Here is a 20,835-nt window from a genome sequence, read left to right on the forward strand (position 1 = left end):
TATGAAATCTATGAAATCATTGTTATTTTCTTTTAGCCCAACTTTATTGACTGTTTTATCCTTGAGATAAACCTGCTCTATTGTTTGTCTCTGTTGACTTTGGCCCTGTATATATTAATACTATTTTGCATGAATGGATGGTCATTGCCTCCCCTTTGCATGCACTTGAGAACTATTTTACATAATGGTGTACTGTGAGCCTGAACTACTCTGAGCTCCAGAGTTTAGGGGGTGAACACTACTGCTACTTTTTGTCCTCTCTTTTCCTTTACTGATGAGTTAATGAGTAGCAACAGCATTTACCTCCTGGGCTGGGTACAGACATTCAAAAAGCCTGAGGCAGAATTGATCTAAGTTATGTGGTTTTTTGTAAGCAGTTTAGTTTAGATTCATAGCAAGCAGAACATGCATTTGATGTGGGGTGAGAAGGTGGCAAATCTTAGAATGGTTTTTGCCATCTTTAAACCAGTCTGTGTATGCTGAACTTCTGTTATAGGTATAGACCAGTTTCCAATCAATTATATTGGTAAAAACATCTGTTCTTGGCCCTGGCCCTGGCCCTGGCCCTGGCTCTGGAGCCATGTGAAAGCAATGGTTCCAGGCAGAGCTTGCACTGACATACCAATGAGCTCAGAGAGAGCACTGGATGTGCGGAGCTCCAGCAGGAACCATGCTGATAGGCCACTGAGCTCAGACAGGGACATAATGTTAGAGCAGGGCTCAGCAACTCCTGGCACATATGCCAAGCATGGCACGCGAGGCCATTTTGCTCAGCACACCACTGCCAGCCTGGGCTCTTAGGCAGCTGCTGCCAGCCATGGAGCCTGGGCTGCTCCCAGCAGGGGTTGGGCGGCTGCAAGCCCTGCTGCAGGCAGACCGTGGTTGGCAGCAGCTACCCAGAGCCTGGGCCGGTTGCAGCCAGGATGCTGCAAACATCTGCTCCAGGCTCCGGCATTAGCTCCATACCGGTGCGTGCACATTTGCCTCAGAGCAGATGGTAGGGGATCAGCTTGAGGCAGTGCAACCCCGGCCTCTTCCCTGCTGCCGGCACAGAGCTGATGACTGGACTCCGGAGCTTGGCGCAGCTGTTTGTAGCCAGCCTGGGCTCTGGGCAGCTGCAGCAAGTATCAGGCAGGCTGCAAACAGCTGCACTGGGCTCCACAGCCCTGGCATCAGCTCCATGCCGGAAACAACTGTATGTGCACCTCAGAGCGGAAAGTGGGAGGGCTGTGCTGCCTCAGGCCCTATACCCACTGTCCGCTCTGAGGCATGCGGGCACCTGCTGGTATGGAGCTGATGCTAGAGCCTGGAGCAGCTGTTTGCAGCCTCCCGGCTGCAGCTGGCCCAGGCTCTGGTAGCTGCTGCCAACCATGGAGGCCAGACTGCTTGCAGCAGGGCTTGCAGCTGAGCCCATCTGACTCCCACCCACTCCGAGCCCAGCTCTAGCCCAGCCTCCCCCAAGATGAGGATAGTGCTGCCCCTTGCCAGGAGCACTGTACCTTTTGCGAGCATAGCTGTGCGGGGTGGGTGGGTGGTTGTGCTGATGGGCAGGCTCCAGGCTGGGGCCTTGGCCAGCTGTGCTGCAGCTCGGGGGCTGGCTTCTCGGGGAAGCACAGGGTGTCTGGCAGGACCAGGGCATTGTTAGGTCGGACTTTGTCCAGTGGCCCAGGATCCCGGCTCCATGTACCCGTGCATCTGGTTCTGTGTGTCTGTGTGCACACACATGTGTCTGGTTCTGGATGTTTGTGTGCATGTGTCTGTTCTGGGTGTGTTCTGGTTCTCTGTGTTTGTACACATGGTTCTGTGTGTGTGTGTGTGTGTGTGTGTGTGTGTGTGTCTGGTTCTTTCTCTGCTCTCCTTTCTCTTTCTCTGTATAAAAGGAATACACAACAACAAAGGCAACATTTATGATTATTAAATATACTAATATGCAGTGCATCCTTCCATGTACCCCCCCTATTTTGCTTTTCTGGCATGCTGGCACTCCGGCACCCTCCAAGGTAGACATCGTGGTTTTTTCGGCACTCTGGACAAAAACATTGCTGACCCCTGTGTTAGACGGTGAGCTGTTTACACAGGTTTCACGGGCCACAGGTTGAGGCAGCAGCAGTTGCCAATGAGGAAAATCGCTGGCAGGGAAGTGGCAACAGTGGCTGAAGTAGAGGGTGGTTCCAGTTGCTGCTGAGATTCACATATACCCCCCACACAAACCCGGGGGTAAGCCTCACAACTTGGGAAATGTCATAGGGGCACAATCTGATCTCTTCAATGGTGATATATTTTCTTGAGAGAATACCCTGACTTTAGCTCTAGATTTCAACCATTGACAGAATCCAGCCCATTTGACATTTTTAAATGAAACTGACATTGTGAAGGTCACTTGCTAATGTTCATTTTATTTGTTGTAGATATATGAAATAAAAGAAGAAGCAGGATGTCTCGAGAAGCTCTCTGGTATTTGGAACAAATTTACAGAACCTTTGCAGCCCAAGGTGCCACAACAAAATGCCACCAATATGAAAAGTCTGTCGTATCCCTTTTCCAGAGAGAAAATATATTTGTGAGTATTTTAAGATGCAAACTTTGTTTAAGTTGACTGTAAAGTACTCTTGGCTATTTTCTTCCTAACCCAAACTCCATACTTTAGCATTTGAATTATAATTCAAATACCTCTTGGCATATCACATGTTTTGTTTCCTGAGGTGAACTTTGGGGCTTTGGGCCATATCTTTTGTTTTGGCTGAATTCTGATGTCCTCTGAGATGCATGTAGTCAGGCTGGGATGGAACTAGAGGGTATATGGTGGTGCGACTGCACCCCACCCTTCTGACCATGTGCCAGAAGCAGCAGCCAGGGACTTTTTTAGGTCCTGAAGAATGTAAGAATCCCCATCTCCCTTTCCCTTCATCCTCAGAAGCATGACCCCCCTCCTCTCTCTTCCCCTCCCATCCTCCCTTCCCCCATCTGCCACTACCAGTGTCCCCACTGTTCCTGCTGTCTTGGGGAAAGGGGGCTTGTGTCCCACTCCAGCTGGGCTGTGCTAGGGATGGGATGAGCCTGGGATAGCAGGCAGTGGTGGCAGAGGGGAGCAGGCAGGCTTCTCCTCCCCATGCTTGCTCCTGGGCTGGCAGGGAACATTTGTGGGAAGTAGGCAGGGATGGAGATCTCACCCACTGCTGCTGCTGCTGCCACTCTCCCAGGCTGAGCTCAGTTCCCAAGCAGCATGGCTGGAGCAGGACACTAAATCCCCTTGCACCTAGGACCATGAGGACACTAGCACGATAGGTGGGGGAAGGGGAAATGTGAGGGACGAAAAGAGGGCATGCCTTTGAGCATGGAGGGGAAAGTAAGGGAAGGTGGGGATTTTTAACTTCTTTGAGAATTAAAAAAAGCCCCCTGCTGTTGCTCCCATGGCACAGTCTGCCCACCCCAGTGATGGTAAGGGGAGAAGGAGGGAAGGAGCTGGGAGTGGGAGGTGCCGTCACCCCTGCAGTACCCATCATACTGCTCCTGTGCCCCCTCTGTAAAATCTGGGATCCATCCCTGTATGTGCTTTGATTGTAAATGAAAGTTGCATGTCTAGATCTGAAAGCAGGTTTGCTGAGGTGAGCCTTTCTGGCAAAGTGAAGGTCATCTTATATTGTATAATTATGTCAGACTGCTTAATCTAGATAACATGATGAAGAAATCTAATGAAGATGTGGTGGCAGGGACTGGCAATCAGAGCACAAATTGTCCAGGAACTTTGTGTACACAACTTAGTTGCTAGCACATGCTAAAGTCTATGTTGCCATGTCTTCATTGCTTTTGTCACCCATGTTAGCTGGATTATACTAGCATTTACTACTGTTTCATGTTTACCTTGCTATCTACACTTTGCCAGAATGTTGGTAAGTTGGAGAGGAATCTAAGAGCCTTGACACATAATGCATTCACACTGGTGTTAAAAATGGAGCAGGCAGATGACATACAGCCCCACGTTATTGTACCTTCCTCAAATCTGGTGTAAAATTAACCCAGGAAAAAGCAGGGGTATAGCTATGCAGGTGTTAGTGTCATCTGTTATCCGTTTTTCTGTTCACTCAAGGCAAGCTGGCAATTATTACCTGTTCCCCTGCCACTTAGTGGAGATGTGCTGTAAAAGCCCCTACTGCATGCAGCTGCCCTGGGATAGCTATAGGTCAGTGCACTGACCACCTGGTATAAATTACAGTGGTAAATAATATTACCAATGTACATGTGTCATTGGTCCATACCCTGTATTCACTAATTTTCACCATTGCTTCCCCTCATTACAACACCTTCTGGGTTACTTTCATCTTTCAAACATGGAGCTTGATTTTCTTCTGACCTATTCAAATGTGTGCAATTTAGGAAGTGTTCCATTGAAAGCAGTGGGGCTATTCTGGTATAAGTGATAGGAGAATCAGACTCTGTAGAGTGCTTGCTCAGTCCAGCTAAATATTATGTAACTTGGGCATTCCCCTTTTACCTCATGTTGGAATCTGTGAGTCAATATAACGGAGGGTGAATTGGTATAATTTATAAAAGAGATTAATGTCTTAAGAAAAGCAGCTGAAAAGATAGTGAAAGATATGCCATCTTCCACTTTAAAAGGAACCTTCTCTAAGTCTCTTGATGCAGTTACACTGATGTAGATTATTTTACACATACATGCAGGTAAGCATGGGTAAGTAGGTTTAAAAAAAAATCACAGTCACTGAGATTTAATTTGCATTATTACATTATAATTTACATTACATTTTCCTTACCTAAAAGTAATTTACATTTGGCTACTGTTTTTGTCTTAACTCTTCCAATGATACCTTCTAACCTGCATAATACATGGTCTTCCTGATGCATTAAAAGTTACATAGAAATCAGAAAGATTATTGTAAAATAAAGGGGCTACATTAAAGTATCTATACATTTGTTATTTCATACATTCCTGTCTCACTGTTGTTCTGTTTAAGCAGCTGGTTTTTTAAAACTTTTATCTGAATGCTCAGCTAACAAAGATCCTATTGTACAAATTTCAGATGGATACTAAACCAAATTGTTGTACAATCCAATTTTCTCAGAGCATTTGTGAATGTATAATTGGTCTTCTTTCTCTCCACTTTTAAGGTACAACATTAAAGACAAAGACACATTTTTTGACAATGCTACCCGCAGTCGAATAGTAAGTAAACATGCAGCATTATCATTGACAGATCCTTTTGTGCTTGATGGCATCTGCTTCACCAGTGAATGCACTTGGCTCCCGTTGCTTGCTTCATCACTGTTTGCTTAATGTCTCATAGCAACAGAAAAGAGCAAGCAAGTGCCACAGGTAGAGGTGGTTTGTAAACAAACAATTTGCCTCTTAATTTCTTGGGAAAATGTGTCATATTCACATGTATAGTGTTGTAATATTTCTGTCCTTCCAAATGTGCATAGTTAAATATGTGATAAGCAAACCAATAGCTGAAATACAGATCTAGATTCTACTCTTGCTTACATTAGTGTAAACTTGTAATTAACTTTACAGCTAAGTCTGGATTTACATTAATGTCAATAAGCAGGATATGGCCTACAGACTGAGGGACAGATCCCCAGCCTGTATCAATAGCCACATCTCCATTGGCTTCAGTGCCACTACTAATTTACACTAGCTGAGAGTCTGTCCCTCTATAGTATAGTATTTCTAGGCTTTTTAGATTCCTAATACAAAGAACATTTGCTCTAATATACAGCCAACTACCCAAGTTCCAAAAAAGGTCAAAGTAATGGGAAAGTGACCAAAAGTAAGTACAACTTTTTGAGAAGTCTGCATGAAACCAATGGGCCTGCTATTCTGATTAAAGGCAGCAGGATTTAGCCAAATATTAGTTCTCTACGGGCATGTCTATATGAGATGTTTACTGTGGAGTAGACTAATTATCTATTATTCCCCGATTAGGCCACAGGAAACTAATAAACTCTGCAGCAGGGTAGTACTTGTAAATACAATTATTATCCCAATATCCTGCTGTAGACTTTTTTACTCCATAGCACCTCACATGTAGATACTGACACAACTGGCTGGGGCCTGGGGGTGCTTCAATGCAGGGGCTGCCTGCTGGTTAGCCCTACACTGGAGCACCCTTGTGAACCTGCCAGCCCCTCCATAGCATGTTGAGCCAGGTTGGGGCACTCCAGGCTGGCAGGCTGACCCCCTGGCCCATCTGCCTACTGGGGCTGTTCTGATGTGGCTCAAAATGATGTGGTCCCAGGCACAGTATAAACACAATGCCCCAAAACAATAAACTTTGACGTAAACTGTGCAAGAGTTTAGTGCTTCGTCTTAATAGTATGTGTAGACGCGCCCTCTTAGGAGTTCTTGTGGATACTATTATCTAGGTCTGGGGTCCAGATCCTAAACTTGCATAACTGGAAATGGTAAACAAAAGCCAGTGCAACAAAACTGGCATGAATTTGTACCATTCACCACCACTCTGTCAAAGTCAGTGGAGCTGCTCCTGTTTACATCAAAAGAGAATATAGGCAGATATTTTGATGCTATAAATTGTGTCGTCTTTAGAGATTTTTCTTAGAAAATATATGGTTTAATGAGTTACTTTGTATATTGTTCATACATGTAACTTTCTTTGATTTGTAAACATTTCCCATTTACTTGAAAATGTAAATGTTATGGCCCTAAATTATATGTATTTATGCAAGAATAAAACATGCCATTTAGGTAAATATTGCTACAAATCAGCTACAGAAATCTATCTTGTTTTTATTAATTGTTCTACGGCTTGCATTGGCACTTTAGCAAAGATAAGTTGGTTACATCATTATTTTTTCTTTCTGTAGGTACGAGAAATTTTAAAGCGCACAAGTGCAAAGGCCAAAAACAGTATGGGTAAGAAAGAATTAGCCATTTGCAGGAAATATTTAAAGAATATTATTTTAACCCTTTAGCATAATGAATATATGTGTAATGGACCATAAGCAGGTACCAAAGCATTTTACATGAATTAGAGAATGAATTAAGTACATTTACTTAAAAATAAAATCATCCCTAAAATTATAGTACTGTACTTTACTTAGATGAAGTGAACAATGATGGAAAGGAAAAGTAATTTAAAGACTCATTAGCCAAAGAGAAAAAGATGAGTGTGTTGAACGATTATGTTTTCTTATTGTGTATATAAATCTATCTAGAGCAGAAATGGCTATAGTACAGTCACAAGTGTGGTTGACTTATACCCCAAGAAACAACTTTGATCTCCATGGAGTTACATAATGCATTATTTAAGCACAGAAATTTGTCCAGGAGGTCTGTTTTTCTGGTTTGTTAGCCTTAAAAAAATGCTTCACACAATGAAGATTATGGGGGTGGTTGTTGTTCTTTCACATGCAAGGAATTTACTCCAGAGTTAACCCCATTGGTTTTCATGGGCTGCAATGACTTCAGTGGAATTACTGTTTATAAGTCTGTAAATTGATGAAAAACTGGCTCAAATCTTTCTCTTGTGTAAGCAAACACCACAGTGCACACAGTGGCCCACAGTGCAGACAGACAATAGGAGTTTGCCTTTAACCTTTGGTGTGCATTTTATTCAGCAAATCTTTGTAAACATTGCTTTAATTTTTATATAACTTTATTTTGTAAATTAACATAGGTGAGGAGTCCTATATTTCATTTTTTCCAAATGTTAGATTTTTCTGGCCATTATGAGTAACATCATAAAAGGAACTTTGGAAGAAGAATATATTCAGGTTTGCATTTCACAACAAGGCATAGTAAAGCTGCTTGCTATGCTTTCTTTATGTTCATGCATTCATTTATGATGATTGTATGCAAAACTCCTTAAATATCAATGGCCCATATAGCCTTGTTGAGTTTGGCATTCTGCTGTTCTACAGCGCACTGGCACAAGGTGCTATAAGCGCAACAGCTTTCACAAATTGACCAGAATTCATATTCTAATTATGGTGTTTCAAGTAAGAGAGAGATGTATGATTAGAATTCATATAATTCATTAGAATTCATATTCTAATTATGGTGTTTCAAGTAAGAGAGAGATGTTGCAGGAAGTGTGGCTGATGATCAGGGATTTGGGTTTTCTGTTCACCATGGAAAAATGTGGATTTTCTCCTTTAAAGGGTAAAATAGGGGAAACACCACATTTTCCCTTGCAGGCTGGCAGGGTTCCAGCCTGCAAGGGGTGCTTGGGGTTGCGGGGAACAGGATGCAGGAGGTGCCATGTACACATGCTGGAGCAGCCAGGCAGCATGAAGAGCAGCTCCTGCAGCTCCCTGTAGGTGAGCCTATGTGCTGGGGGCGGGGGGGGGGCAGACTGAGGCCCCCACGATAAGGGAGGGAGGGGGCTAGGACTGGGGCTGCGGGTGCTGCCCAGCTGGGGCAGTGCATGGGACCCAGGGTGGGACTGTGCGGCTGTGAGGCTTAGATGGTGGAGCTGGTCTGGTGAGGGGGGACAGCAGAGGGGCTTACTCTCCACTGCTGCATGTACTCCCAGGGAGAGACGCATGGGGGGGTGACACATGCCTTCCTACATTTGTATGGTGTGGGAGTGGCTGCAGGCTGTCCACTGCAGGTTTGGGGCTCCCTGCCCTGCTGCCCACACCCCTGGGTGTGACCCAGTACAGAAGGGCAGAATGGGGAGGGGATGCTTGGTGTTCCCAGGAGCTCCACACTGGTCATGGTGCCACGGCAAGGCCTGCCCTGCCCTCCTGACAGCAGTGGGTGGCACACCTCCATGCCACCACCTCTACTGCTGCTGGGTACGCAGGAGTGCTGTGATTTTACCATGGTGGTGCTGCTGGTACAGGGCTCCTGGTGGCAGTGACAGCACTGAGCCTCCTCACCCTCCCATGCTAGGTCACTCCTGTTGGGCTGTGGATGCCTGTGGGGTGAGGGCAGCAGGGCAGGGAACCCTAACCCTGCATCAGGCAGCCCACATCCTCCCCCACTTCCCATGGGCTCTGCTCCCAGTCATGCCACCCATGGGGGAAGAAGTGAGGAGAGCTGATCTCCATGCCCTTCTCTGGCCACAGCAGCCACCACCTCCCACAGGTGGCAGCTGAGGCTCAGGTGATGTTGGGGGGGAAGGGCAGGGGGCTGTGGGGCCCAGCCCTGGTCCCATAGCCTTGACAGCTGGGGGCCCCTTCCAGCAGGGCTGGGAGGGGGGAGAGGGCTGAGGGTCATGAATGAGGGACACCATCAGGGCTGAGGGGGCTGTGCGTTGGGAGTGAGGAGCACCAGCAGGGTCAGGGGACTGTAGGTTGGTAGGGATGGCTACCGGTAGGGCTGGAGGGGCTGTGGCTTAGGAGTGAGGGGCAATGGCATGGGCAAGGGCAGGGAACTGGCATATCAAGGCTGCTTAGCACCTCAAAGCAGCAGAGCAGGGTGAGGATGGCCATAGGTGGAACCATGTCATGGAGGGTGATGGAGGCAAGGAGAACTCTGATTTTCCATGAAAAAAAACCCTCCAAATCAAATGCCAGAATATATAGGTATTTAGAATTTATTTTATTACAATGATTGAGGCACTGGTAGACTTCCAAATTGCTTTAAAATGATAAATATATGAATAAAACATTGTTCAACTCATACTTATGGGTATAGTGGCATTTCATTTTAATCACAGAAAAATGTGAATTTTGGGGTTTTATCACAGAATTTGCTATTTTTTAAATGAGAAAACCAGGATCCCTGTCATGATTTATTTGGTGCCCCCCTTCTCCCTGAATCAATAACAAGGGAAGGGTTAGGGTTAGGAAGCACTGTGCTTCTAACAGTATTGTGTGTAACACTGTATTTGTGTACCACCTGAGGCTCTTTAAAGAGCCCCTTTCCCTTCTGCCACTGTAAACCTTGTAGTCTAGAGCCAGTAGAGACTTGTGTCTGTCCTTTCTCCTCTACCTATTTCTGCCCCACATATTGACATCACCATAGCAATGTTCATCCAGCTTCTTGTTTGCTAAATTCCTCATCCCATTGAGTTTGAAACCCATACACACTCAGGGCATTTATACACATAGATTTTAATCTCATGATGCGGCAGAGATCCACTGCTTTGGAGTATAGTTGATTAATTGAGACTGCTTCACATGCAAGCTGATGAGCACTATGCTGTGCCGTGTGCAGTTGTATAAGCATCAGCACACACAAAATGGTGGATGTGCGCTTTTGAACTAAAGCACCTCTGATGTATTTTAGTTCAAAAGTGCACCGCTGCCATTTTCTCGGCGCTGGTGCTCATTTCACTGCTTAAACATCTGGAAGCGTTGCAGCACTGGGTGCTGCCGTACTTGCATGTGTAAAAATGCCCTCAATGCTGATCACAGAGTGATGTATTATATTCACAGGGATATGTATTACCAAAGAAGCAACTTTTTCTAGTTTCCAGGTGGATTAAAAATGAGGCCTTTTATCATTGAGTTGGGCAAATGATGGATTTTTTGTTTGCTGACTGAAGTGAAAAAGTGAAATAAAAAACCAGTTTGGATCACAATGAAATAAAAATAGGATTTTCCAGTAAAATTTAAAAAAATAGTTTGGGGTCAATGCAAGTATTCAGTTAAACCCAAAACAAAATGTTTTATTTGATTTGGGGGTTAGAAAACTTTTCTTTACCTTTTTTCTCCTTTTATTTTTGTTTAACTTTTTTAAAAAGGTATTTACTGTATTTACTTGAATACAAGATGAGGTTTTTCCTCCCAATCAGCATGGGGAAAAAATCCCCTTGTCTTATGATGACATATAAGGAAACTTCATTAAATACATTGTCTATTGTTAAACTGCTGCCAAAAGCAACATGTGCTTAGTAGTGGAAAACAATTATAAAATTGATTAAATGCAGCCAACACACAGCATGACTATAAAACACATGACCCATATGGGTTAAATATGCAGATGGGAAACTTTTTTTTTTAATTAAAATAAAAATCTTCCCCTGACTACATTAAAAAGAAAACAGTTTACATCACTTTACATAAAACATTTCCACAGACTAACATAGAATCTCCTCATTTACATCCTTTGACATCTACTCTTTTATCCATCTATGTGCTTCTTATCCTCTAACATCATTTACCTCTTGTTTACATACAGCCTCAACAAGGTACATCCCCCTCCCCTGATTTACTCATTTTAAGCAATCAGCTTTGCCCTTTATTTCACATCATATTAACAGTTCTATACTGGTTCTCCTATAATCACCCAACAGTCTTCCCTTACCACCCGTGTCTCTTCAAATGGCAGTACCTGTCATGCTTCCATCAATTTCCTCCCAACCCATTCTGTTATTTCCCCTATCTTGCCTCTTCCCACTCAGAATTTTCCCAGAAGAGCATTCCCTAGTCTTTTTATCTCTATTTGTTCATCACACTTGAAACTAACACAGTAAGTTACTGCAGCTCATCTAAATAAAATATATGCTAGTGCAGTCCCTCTGAGCACTGACTGTCTTTCAAGTCATGGTGAGCCACTACATTGAATATATTTTTACTTCTTCACTCCCACAGCTAAGCTGCATCTTTATTTCCCATTTTCAATTATTCCTGTTTCTTCACCAGCCTTAAATATCTGTCAAACATCACCAAAAGGGGCCCATTTAGTTTACCCAGAATCCCTCTATTGCCCCCTCTCTCAGCCTGTCATATATGATTAGTGTATCCACCCTCCATGAGGTAGAGGAAGGCCAGGTTACCCTATACTTTGTCTGCATATTAATTTTTAGAGCATCTCTGGACTCATGACAAGAACACTCAGTTCCAGTCATGAGTTTGGAGCTAATTAGCACATGGATTCTTTGTGGGTAGTATCTGGAATACACCCATACTGAGCAGTGCTGTGCTGTGTTGGGGTGACCATGGCTTGAAACACTGTTAACTCTCTGGGGTCCAGCCCAATTTATTATATATAGTAAATCATGAGCCTTTTGGCCTTGGACTAATATAACGTATAGTTTGTACTACATATAGATAGGTACAAAAGTGCTGCTTAAAAGTGTGTTAATGTAGTGTGTAGTGTAGTTAGTGTAACCTGTGCTAAAACTTTCAGTAGTTTCAAAGAGGGTAAACTTAGTCAACTCTGGCTGAACTAATACTATAGGTACCTGTAATAATTTCCCTATATGCAAGTTTTGCATTTCACTTCCATGTGCTCAGGAAGATCAGGGTCTGACTCTAAGGAAAGGTTGAAAAGTCAATGGAGGAGAGTTAGGGTGCTACCTGACCCCCCAGATTTATTCTACTTGGTGTAGCAATGGAAGGAAGATGAATTAAAGATAATACTCTGATAACACCTGGAGAATTCTAACAAATGTATAAATTTTCCATATATATAGAATCTAATTATTGGGGGCTTGTCTTATATTCAGGATTATCTTATTTTCAAGTAAATATGGTGTTTGAAATGAAAAGTAAAAACATCTATTTTTAAGTGTCAAAATGAAGTAATATGCATTTCTAAAACAAAATATTTGATTAAAATGTGGAAGCAAACCATTTTGACCTCTCCTTCTTTCCTTTTTTTTTTTTTTTTTTTTTTTTTACCATTGCTCTTCATTGGATTTGATCCAATTTAACACAAGTTTTGGTCCTCCTCAAACTGCATTATTACACAAAGTTGTTAGTCAGTGAAATATATTTTCTCAGTGGTACTATATATAGCACATTGGAATGGTGTGGTCACAAATGACAGTGCAAGTACACACGTGCAAAATACTTTCATAGTATTCTCATGACAGAATATGGAAAAGTTGTCTAATCATTGCTTCAATTTGATCACACAGTCTCACCTTGGAGTTTAACTTAAGTGCTAGATGGTAAGTCTGGACAGCAAAAGGGCACACTATGGTTACTAAGTAAAAAAGGAAGGCTATAACTCTTATCCTATGTTTTGTTCCATCAATCAACCACTACCACCTCAGGTTTCTTGAAACAGGTTCAGGTAGAAAATCTTCATTCTCAATTCAAGCAAAAATTGGGCCACAAAGTCTGGGTTGGATGAAATAAATAAATAAAGCTGAATGTCATCAGCATGCTAAATATACCTCAGACCACATATCATCCCAAATTCTGTTCATATCCTGATGTTAATTTTTAATAAGATCTGAGAAATATGAGAAAGGAAACAAACAGGGAAGAATTGGTGGGGAATGTAGTAGTGGATGGCAATCTGGTCAGCAATGACCATGAAAGGACTGAGTTCAGGATTCCAAGGAAAGGAAGAAAGGAAAACAACAGAGTAAGGACCCTATACTTCAGAAAATCAGACTTTGACTCACTTAGGGAACTGATGGGCAGGATCCCCTGGGAGGCCCATCTGAGGGAGAAAGGAGTCCAGGAAAGCTGGTGGTACCTCAAAGAAACCTTATTGAGGGCACAGGAATGAACCATCCCAACACAGAGAAGCAGGCTGTGGCTGTGGAAGGAACTGAAGGGGAATCAGGAGGCCCCAATTGGCCTGGCAAGAGAGAGAGGAGCCAGAAGAATAGAGGGCCTGGGGTCCAGGGGCAGAGAGCCTGAGCCCATTGAGGGGTGGAGCCATGGGGCCCAAAGCTGGCCTTGGAAGAGAAAGGCCTGGGGTCCAGAGAGAGGGAACTTGAGTCCAGGAGGGACAAGGTACTAGGGAGAAAGTCCAGTGCCTGGGAGTGTATTCAGAAGGGGGCCTTAAATAATTTCTCATGTGCTTCCAAGAGTGCACACTTCTATAGGGCTTTACAAGGTCCCATCTTAGAATCATAGAAAATTAGTGTTGGAAGGGACCGCAGGAGGCCATGTAGTCCAACTCCCTACTCAAGACAGGACCATCCCTAACTAGATCATTTCAGCCAGAGCTTTGTTGAGCCAGGATTTAAAATCCTCCAAGGATGGAGATTTCACCACCTTTCTAGGTAACCCATTCCAGTGCTTCACCACTGTCATAGTGAGAGAGTTTTTCCTAATATCCAACCTAAACTTCCCTTGCTGCAACTTGAGACCATTGCTTCTTGTTCTAACATCTGTCACCGCTGAAAACAGTCTAGCTCTATCCTCTTTGTAACTACCCTTCAGGTAGTTAAAGGCTACTATCAAACCCCACTCAGGTCAAACTTTTGAACGCTGGAAAAAAGTGCATCTTTTATCAAAGGCAACAAACAGCAAACTTCCTTTTGTCTTAAGCAACAACCTGAGAAATTCATACAATTTCCAGTGCTCCACCCTTCAATGGGCTCAGGTTGTCTCCCCCTGGGCCCCAGGTCCTCTATTCTTCTGCCCCTCTTTCTCTTGCCAGGCCAGTTGAGACCTCCTGACCTCCCCTTCATTACCTTCAGCTGTTGGTTGAAAAGGTATCTCAATTAAGCAACCAATTTCAACAGAGGAAGACTGTTCAAAATGCTCATTTACTAGTCTTTATTTTGTACTGTATATGAATGATACTCTGTTCTCATGCATAGTTTTTTTCCCTTGCTCCAGTATCCCATAGCAACAATTATTGACAATACTAATCTATTAGATCTCAGTTTCTACTCATTTCAACAGCACTTTTAGCTAGGAACTTCTCCGAGACTGTCTCCCTTGATTACTGCATAGATATTAGAAATTTTAGTGGTTACCATTGATTAACTGCTGCTTCAATTTAAATAATGGTCTCAAGAGCACCATTTATTAGTGGCTCAGCAAATTTCTTAAGCAACCTTGTTCGTTCATTTTTTTTTTTTTTGGTTTCATTGTTTCCCTGCCTTGCAATGGGCAATGGCAGCAAAGCTGATAATATTTGCAGTTAGTTTCTAAGATCTTATGTATGTGTATTACAGATAAGAGGTAAGAGTAATAGCAACATTTAGCACTAAAAGCTGCCCAGTTTATTCAGTTGTAAAAGATTGCTATTTAGGTTAGTACATGTTGTGTGCAATAAGAAGTTTAAAGAAATGTTATTTTTTCTGACTTAATTTTAAACATTTTAAAAGCTTTACTGAGAGCACTTTCTATTTCCCCTAGAGGAGTTGTTTAAACATTACAAGTTTGAAATTTTTCCATTAATTTAAAGCCAATTAATGGTCAGATTATTCTTTGTATGAGGAAGAATATGTATTAGTAATACTTGATTGACACCAAAAATGGTTTAAGGGATGACACTTCCCAGAATAATTTTAATTTGTTGATGTAAAGCAGTGGTGCTCAATCTTTTTCCTCAGTGGGCTGGATGGACAGTGTCCCATCCATCCAGGGACTGAATCATGCAGGTGGACACTATTCAGCCACATGGAGGAGGCAAGGGGCAGCTTAGCTGCAACCCATCCCCCGGGATGAAAGGGGGCATGACTTGGCCCATGGGGAAAAGCGGGGCATGGCTTGACCCATGGTATGGGGAGATGCATGGCCCAGTCCCAATCTGGCCCTGTGAGGAAAGAGGATGTGGTTCGGCCCTGAAGCGATAAAGGGGGTATGGCCTGGCCCCAACTTGCCCCCATAAGGAAAAGGGGGCATGGCTTGGCCCCAACCTGGCCAAATGTAGGAGCAAGTGGTGTGGCTCAGCCCTGATCCAGATGCAGGGCAGGGGTATTGCCCAATTGCAACTGGCAGTGCGGGGCTTGGGGTTTGGAAATTTGGTGAGGGAAGGGTGACAGCATTAATGGCCACTGCTTCTCCACCGCCAAAGTTCTTGCCCCATGGGGAGCCCCACAGATGCAGTGACTTTGCGGGTCACATTTGGCCCATGGACCAGAGTTTGAGCACCCAAAGTTAATTCTTTCTATTCTTTTGCAACCCCAATGTAGACCCATCGGTCTACAAAAATTGATTTTTTTCTTCCTAAGGGCATGGCAGGGTTGTTCTAGATCAGTGGTTTTCAAACTGCCTAAAGTTACAGAAATCCTTTCAGAAATCGTCTGCTGCTTCAAAACTCAGAACTCGGGCTCCATGGGCCATGTGAACTGACGCGGAGTCAGGCAAACAGGTCCAGCAATGGTGGTGCATTCCCTGCCAGCCTGCTCCACCATTACCCCTAGTCTGCTCGCAAAACCCCTGATGACCCTAAGGTTCTGTGGAACACTTTGGAAATCACTATTCTAAACCAAGAAGGAAAAATAGGACCTGGTATTTGTCTTCACTGTCTCTTTCCTCACTAGATTGCATGGTATGAAGAGTTATGATTATTCATAGCATTTAATGGGACTATTTCCCCTTAGTTTTTGGAGTATTGAGGGGAATCTAAGGTTGATGAAATTTGCTTGTTTGGTCCACTTTATGACCTCACTTTAGGATGGCAGGCAGTTGGACTAGATGACCTCTGGAGGTCCCTTCCAGCCCTACTTCTCTATGACTATATGGGTGCTTCCAGATGAGCATACATGTGCAGTTTGTGACACCGCTAGTTTATCTGTGCTGCCGCAAATCTCATGTGCATGCATCTGCTGCATTGCTAATTTGCAGCACGACAAGTTTTTCTGACCCTGGGAGATCCCAGTGTCAAAAAGAATTGCACCAATAAAAATAAGGGCCTTACACGTGGCTGCAGTGTGCACCACCCAAAATTGGAGCCTGGCTGGCCAGAGCCACACTTTGGCTGCAGGCTAGGCTCTGAACACCAGGATCTCCATCACTACAGCCCTGGGAAGCCCCCAGGTTTCCTGGTAAGGTAAGGCTGCTGGGGCCAGCCCTGGGGAAACATATGTTCCTGCTTGTGGGGATGTTACCCTATGAGCAGGGATCCTGGTTTTCCCTGATAAAATATTGCAATTTCTCTGAAAAATGAAAGGCCCCTAATGACCCCCAGCCCTGCTGGTTCCTTCACTCCCTCCCCACAGTACCCTGGCTCTGCTCATGCCCCTCACCCCCCCACCACCCACAGCCCTGCTGGTGCCCCTTGCCCTCCACTCACAGACCCCGCCATCCCCAGCCCTACTGGAAGGGCCCCCCCCAGCTGCCAAGGCTACGGGGCCAAGGACCCAGGTCCATAGCCCCTCTGCCCCTGGAAGGAGGCTGCAGTTGCTGCAGCGGAGCAGAGCGGAGTCCAGCTACCCCGCCCCCCCCAGGTCAGCAAGATCGGCTGCTGGGGAACTCTACCAGCCTGCAAAGAGCTCTTTGCAAAACTGTGAAATCTGCAAGTTTCTCTGGTAAAATGAGAAATCCACGTTTTCCTCTGGTAAAGGGTAAAATCTCCGGTTTTCTTCATTTCCCCATGGGAGACGGAAAACCTGGATCCCTGCCTATGAGGTTATTTTAAACTTATGTTTCTCTTAGAGTGGAAGGATATTTTCCCTGCAAAATTAAGATTAATTTAAGGGTGACCCATCTCGAATTTCTGCATTGATTGCTATTTGTTACATTCAAAATATATGTTATTCATTTGACCATTTCCAGTAATATTTCTCAGCCTCTGTTTAACTGAATAAAATTAAATAATATAATCTATTCCTATCCCCATTATAGCTGTTGACAATATTAATTTATTTCTCTTTAGGTATTACCACATTAATTGCAAAACACATCTACGATGCAGCATATCCTCTTCATGATGTAAGTATATGCTATCTAAATGTGTTTCTCTAATATTATTATAGCCACGAATGGCTACTATCTGGGGAAAGGCAAAATATCTCCCAGTGTAATTAAAGTAAGGGAGATTCTTAAATAAAATATATTCTGGCTGTAACTGAAAAGCAGAAATAACGAAGTGATAGTGAAAAATTGCTGAGCAAAGCCATTATGATAAATATTTTGTTTTATTACATTTTTTCTTTTCATCCAGCAGTTACCAATTTGATTGTTTTTCTAGGGTGAATATGAAGGCCAAACAGATGAGATGAATGACAGAAAGGTAGGATACTCTACATAAATAGTATTGTGGTGGATTTTGAATAATCTAAAGTAAGGCTAGAGGAGCTCTGCTCAGAACTACTTGCTGATGCTCATTTGAAGGAACATGACCACAAATTCTTTTAATTGGTATTTGCAACCCCTTTTCAAGGTACTTCCTTTCATATGATTGACAGTTTGTTTGCAAGAATGTTAACATAACATTTGGCAATAGTTAGGGCAAATTTAGTTTGATGCAGCTGGCCATCTTGAAATTCCTTGGATTTCCCTTTTCCTGTTTAGAAAAATGTCATTCAAGCAGTCAGGAAGCAAAAATTGTTATGTGACTTAAGTGAGCAATCCCTTGCCACAAGTAAGTGATGACATAGGTGAATTAGCTGTAGGCTAAAACATGGTAGCATAAAATTTTAACTTTTGAATACATTTTGTTTGAAAAGTAAATTGTTTGCAAGTAATCGCAACACGAAAAAGTTCTGTCTGTCAGATGAGTGATTATGAACTGTTCACCAAGCTGTAATCTCCATGTGTGAAAAATGAACACAAATAAGAAACTGAATGTACTATCACTGGAGTTTGCAAAATGTGTATTCTGCTTACTAGAAATGAACTGTAGCATTCAAGTGTTATAATAATCTATGTTCCATTTTGTACCTTAATGTTTATTTTTTTTCCCTCTTGGGTGTTTGTATTGAAGCATTTTTACATATAAGAGAACTGATAGGAAATGAAGTGGGGAGAACGGGTGGGGGGAAAAGGGAGGGAAGAAGAGAAGAAAATAATAGAAAACCTGATGTGTGATTTGATTCCTAATACTCTGAGCACATATTCTTGGTGAGTAGTAAGTCAATTCATAAATATTTTTACCCAGCTTTTTTCTACACTGTGATGTGCCTTCTGTTGTATGAAGGAAAAAAAGGAAAATACTATTCATTATAGCATGAATGTTAAAATTGTTCCCATAGTTTTCAGAGGTATAATTCCCAAGAAATCAACTTCTTGTGTAGTGGTTACAATTTGCATTTGAAACTAATCTTGTGTACTAATTTGCAATGATCGATTAGCTGCCAGGGCTGTGTCAAAGAAGAGCAGAAAAACTTGATTTTCCTGAGCATCTGTTCTTTGTAATGTAGTTATGCCAGCCACTAGATGTCTCTGTATGCCATGTATGTTATCATTTAGGTTATGCTCTTTGGTAAACAAAAGAGACAAAGCTGGGATGCAAATTGTGTGGAAACCTGTCTCCTTTTATAGTTGTCTTCTTTAATAACCAACTCCTGTTCAAGCAGATCTGTGCTTTTGTGTATCATGACATTGTCTATACCGCATTTATACTAGCCTATTCTGGCTAAATGAATGGAGCATTACTATAGGGTCTAAATGCAGCCGCAGAGTTTACCTACTTAAAAAGCTAAACAAACTTCCAGTTAGAAGAAGAATTCTAACAGCTAGGCTGTCTGTGAGAACAGATTGGATAATGTGGGGATAGGGAAGAGAGGGCCTGAAAGTATTAATGCCTGGAAAAATATTCATTTGACAAGTTGCATTTTGTACTGCCTTCTTTTCATCCTGTCTATTAGGACCTGTTATGAAGTGTTAAGTATTAAAAACATAAAAGGTTCTTTGCAGAAATGCTGCATTGATTGTTTGCATATGTCTTTGCTGTCTAGCTGTAGAATCTGCTGTAGTATTTCTATGTATATGATCATCTGTTTTCTATCTGAATGTAATAGTCTCAGTGTTTAATTTCCTGAAAAGCCCTGATCAGATTTAAAGGGAAGGGGGACATTTTTTTAAACCTATTTTCTACCCCTTTCTGTTACATCCCCTTTAAGTTGTATGTGTCTTCCATTAATTTGCCTGTAGTATAACCCCAAATAATGGTGAAAGGAGCCTGTCTGGGGTGCTTTTCTTTATAAGGCAGCCCAAGTAATTAAGACTAATGTACCAGCTCATAAAGGAAAAGGTTAATCCTAATTAACCCTCTTCAGGATATCCTTGGGAAAATGTCCTGTGAACAATATTTTTTGTGGCTGCCTCTTGAGAACCATTTGGTGAAATACACTCTCTGCCTAAGACTTGATTTTAAGAGCAAAGGAATTTTCCTGGTTCAATGAGGTGTCTGCTACAGGGGAAATTTCTGTAAGGAATCTCTTGCACAGCAGTATTGTAGTAGCTTGCCTTAAGGAAAAGGATCAGTGGCTTGATGTCTTTTTAAGCTTCTAGCCCATTGGCACCAGTTGGCTCTTCATTGCTATCAGTATCTTTTATGCTGAGAAATAAAAATGGATTGTAAAATCTCTCTGGGAATTACATCGCCATGCTATAAGAGATAAAATATTGGATTAAATATATTTTGATTTACCTGTGGGGCCATGAAAATACAGGTGAAACATGATGTTACAAAGCTCTTCCAGGGACTCCTGTAACTTTCATAAAATCAATGGCAGAAACACACAGACATTTCACCATAAACTGAGTTTCATGAAATTGCAGGGCGAAAATGCTTTGAAGACCAATCCATACCATTATAATCATTCAGTCTGACTTCTTGCCATAACTCTTGGTTAAGCTAAATCATGCTTTTTAGAAAGACCTCCATTTTTTTTTTTACATAAAAAAATGAAAGTAAATTCTCTTTTGCCATGTTCAAAACCAATTTTGGATTTGGTTTCTGTGTATATTTCAGAAAATACACTTATTGGTAAGACTGTCTACTGGAAAAATTAATTTAAAGTTAGTATTGTTCATGTTCACAGGGAATGGATCTGAATAGATAAAGTAGGGCTAAATACTAGGCCTGTGTGAAGTGGCTAGTATTCGCTTTGGATTTGGCCAATTTGGGGGACAGTGATTAAATTCGGTGATTCGAATCACTGTCCTGAATCAATTTGGCTCTTGCCAAATCTCCAAATCAACCAGGCCCATCCCCCCTCACCCAGCAATGGCTGACCTGTCTGCCCCAGCTCCCGCACTTATTAAAAAAACAAGCCTTGACTCAGCAGGCACTGCCAGGCGAGGGGCAATCCCTGCTGC

General features: G+C 42.7%; 1 protein-coding gene across 1 annotated transcript in view; it reads left to right on the forward strand.

Annotated features, from left to right (window-relative positions):
- The window catches only part of ANO2 (anoctamin 2), a 313,194-nt gene that overhangs the window by 76,622 nt on the left and 215,737 nt on the right, over positions 1-20,835 (forward strand). Inside the window, exons 8-12 of the mRNA XM_019482201.2 lie at positions 2,409-2,560; positions 5,128-5,182; positions 6,841-6,889; positions 17,447-17,502; positions 17,762-17,803. Coding sequence (XP_019337746.1) covers positions 2,409-2,560; positions 5,128-5,182; positions 6,841-6,889; positions 17,447-17,502; positions 17,762-17,803 — 354 coding nt within the window. The remainder of the gene's footprint in view (positions 1-2,408; positions 2,561-5,127; positions 5,183-6,840; positions 6,890-17,446; positions 17,503-17,761; positions 17,804-20,835) is intronic.

This window comes from Alligator mississippiensis, chromosome 4 (genome assembly GCF_030867095.1).
Source record: "Alligator mississippiensis isolate rAllMis1 chromosome 4, rAllMis1, whole genome shotgun sequence".
Lineage (NCBI taxonomy): Eukaryota > Metazoa > Chordata > Crocodylia > Alligatoridae > Alligator > Alligator mississippiensis.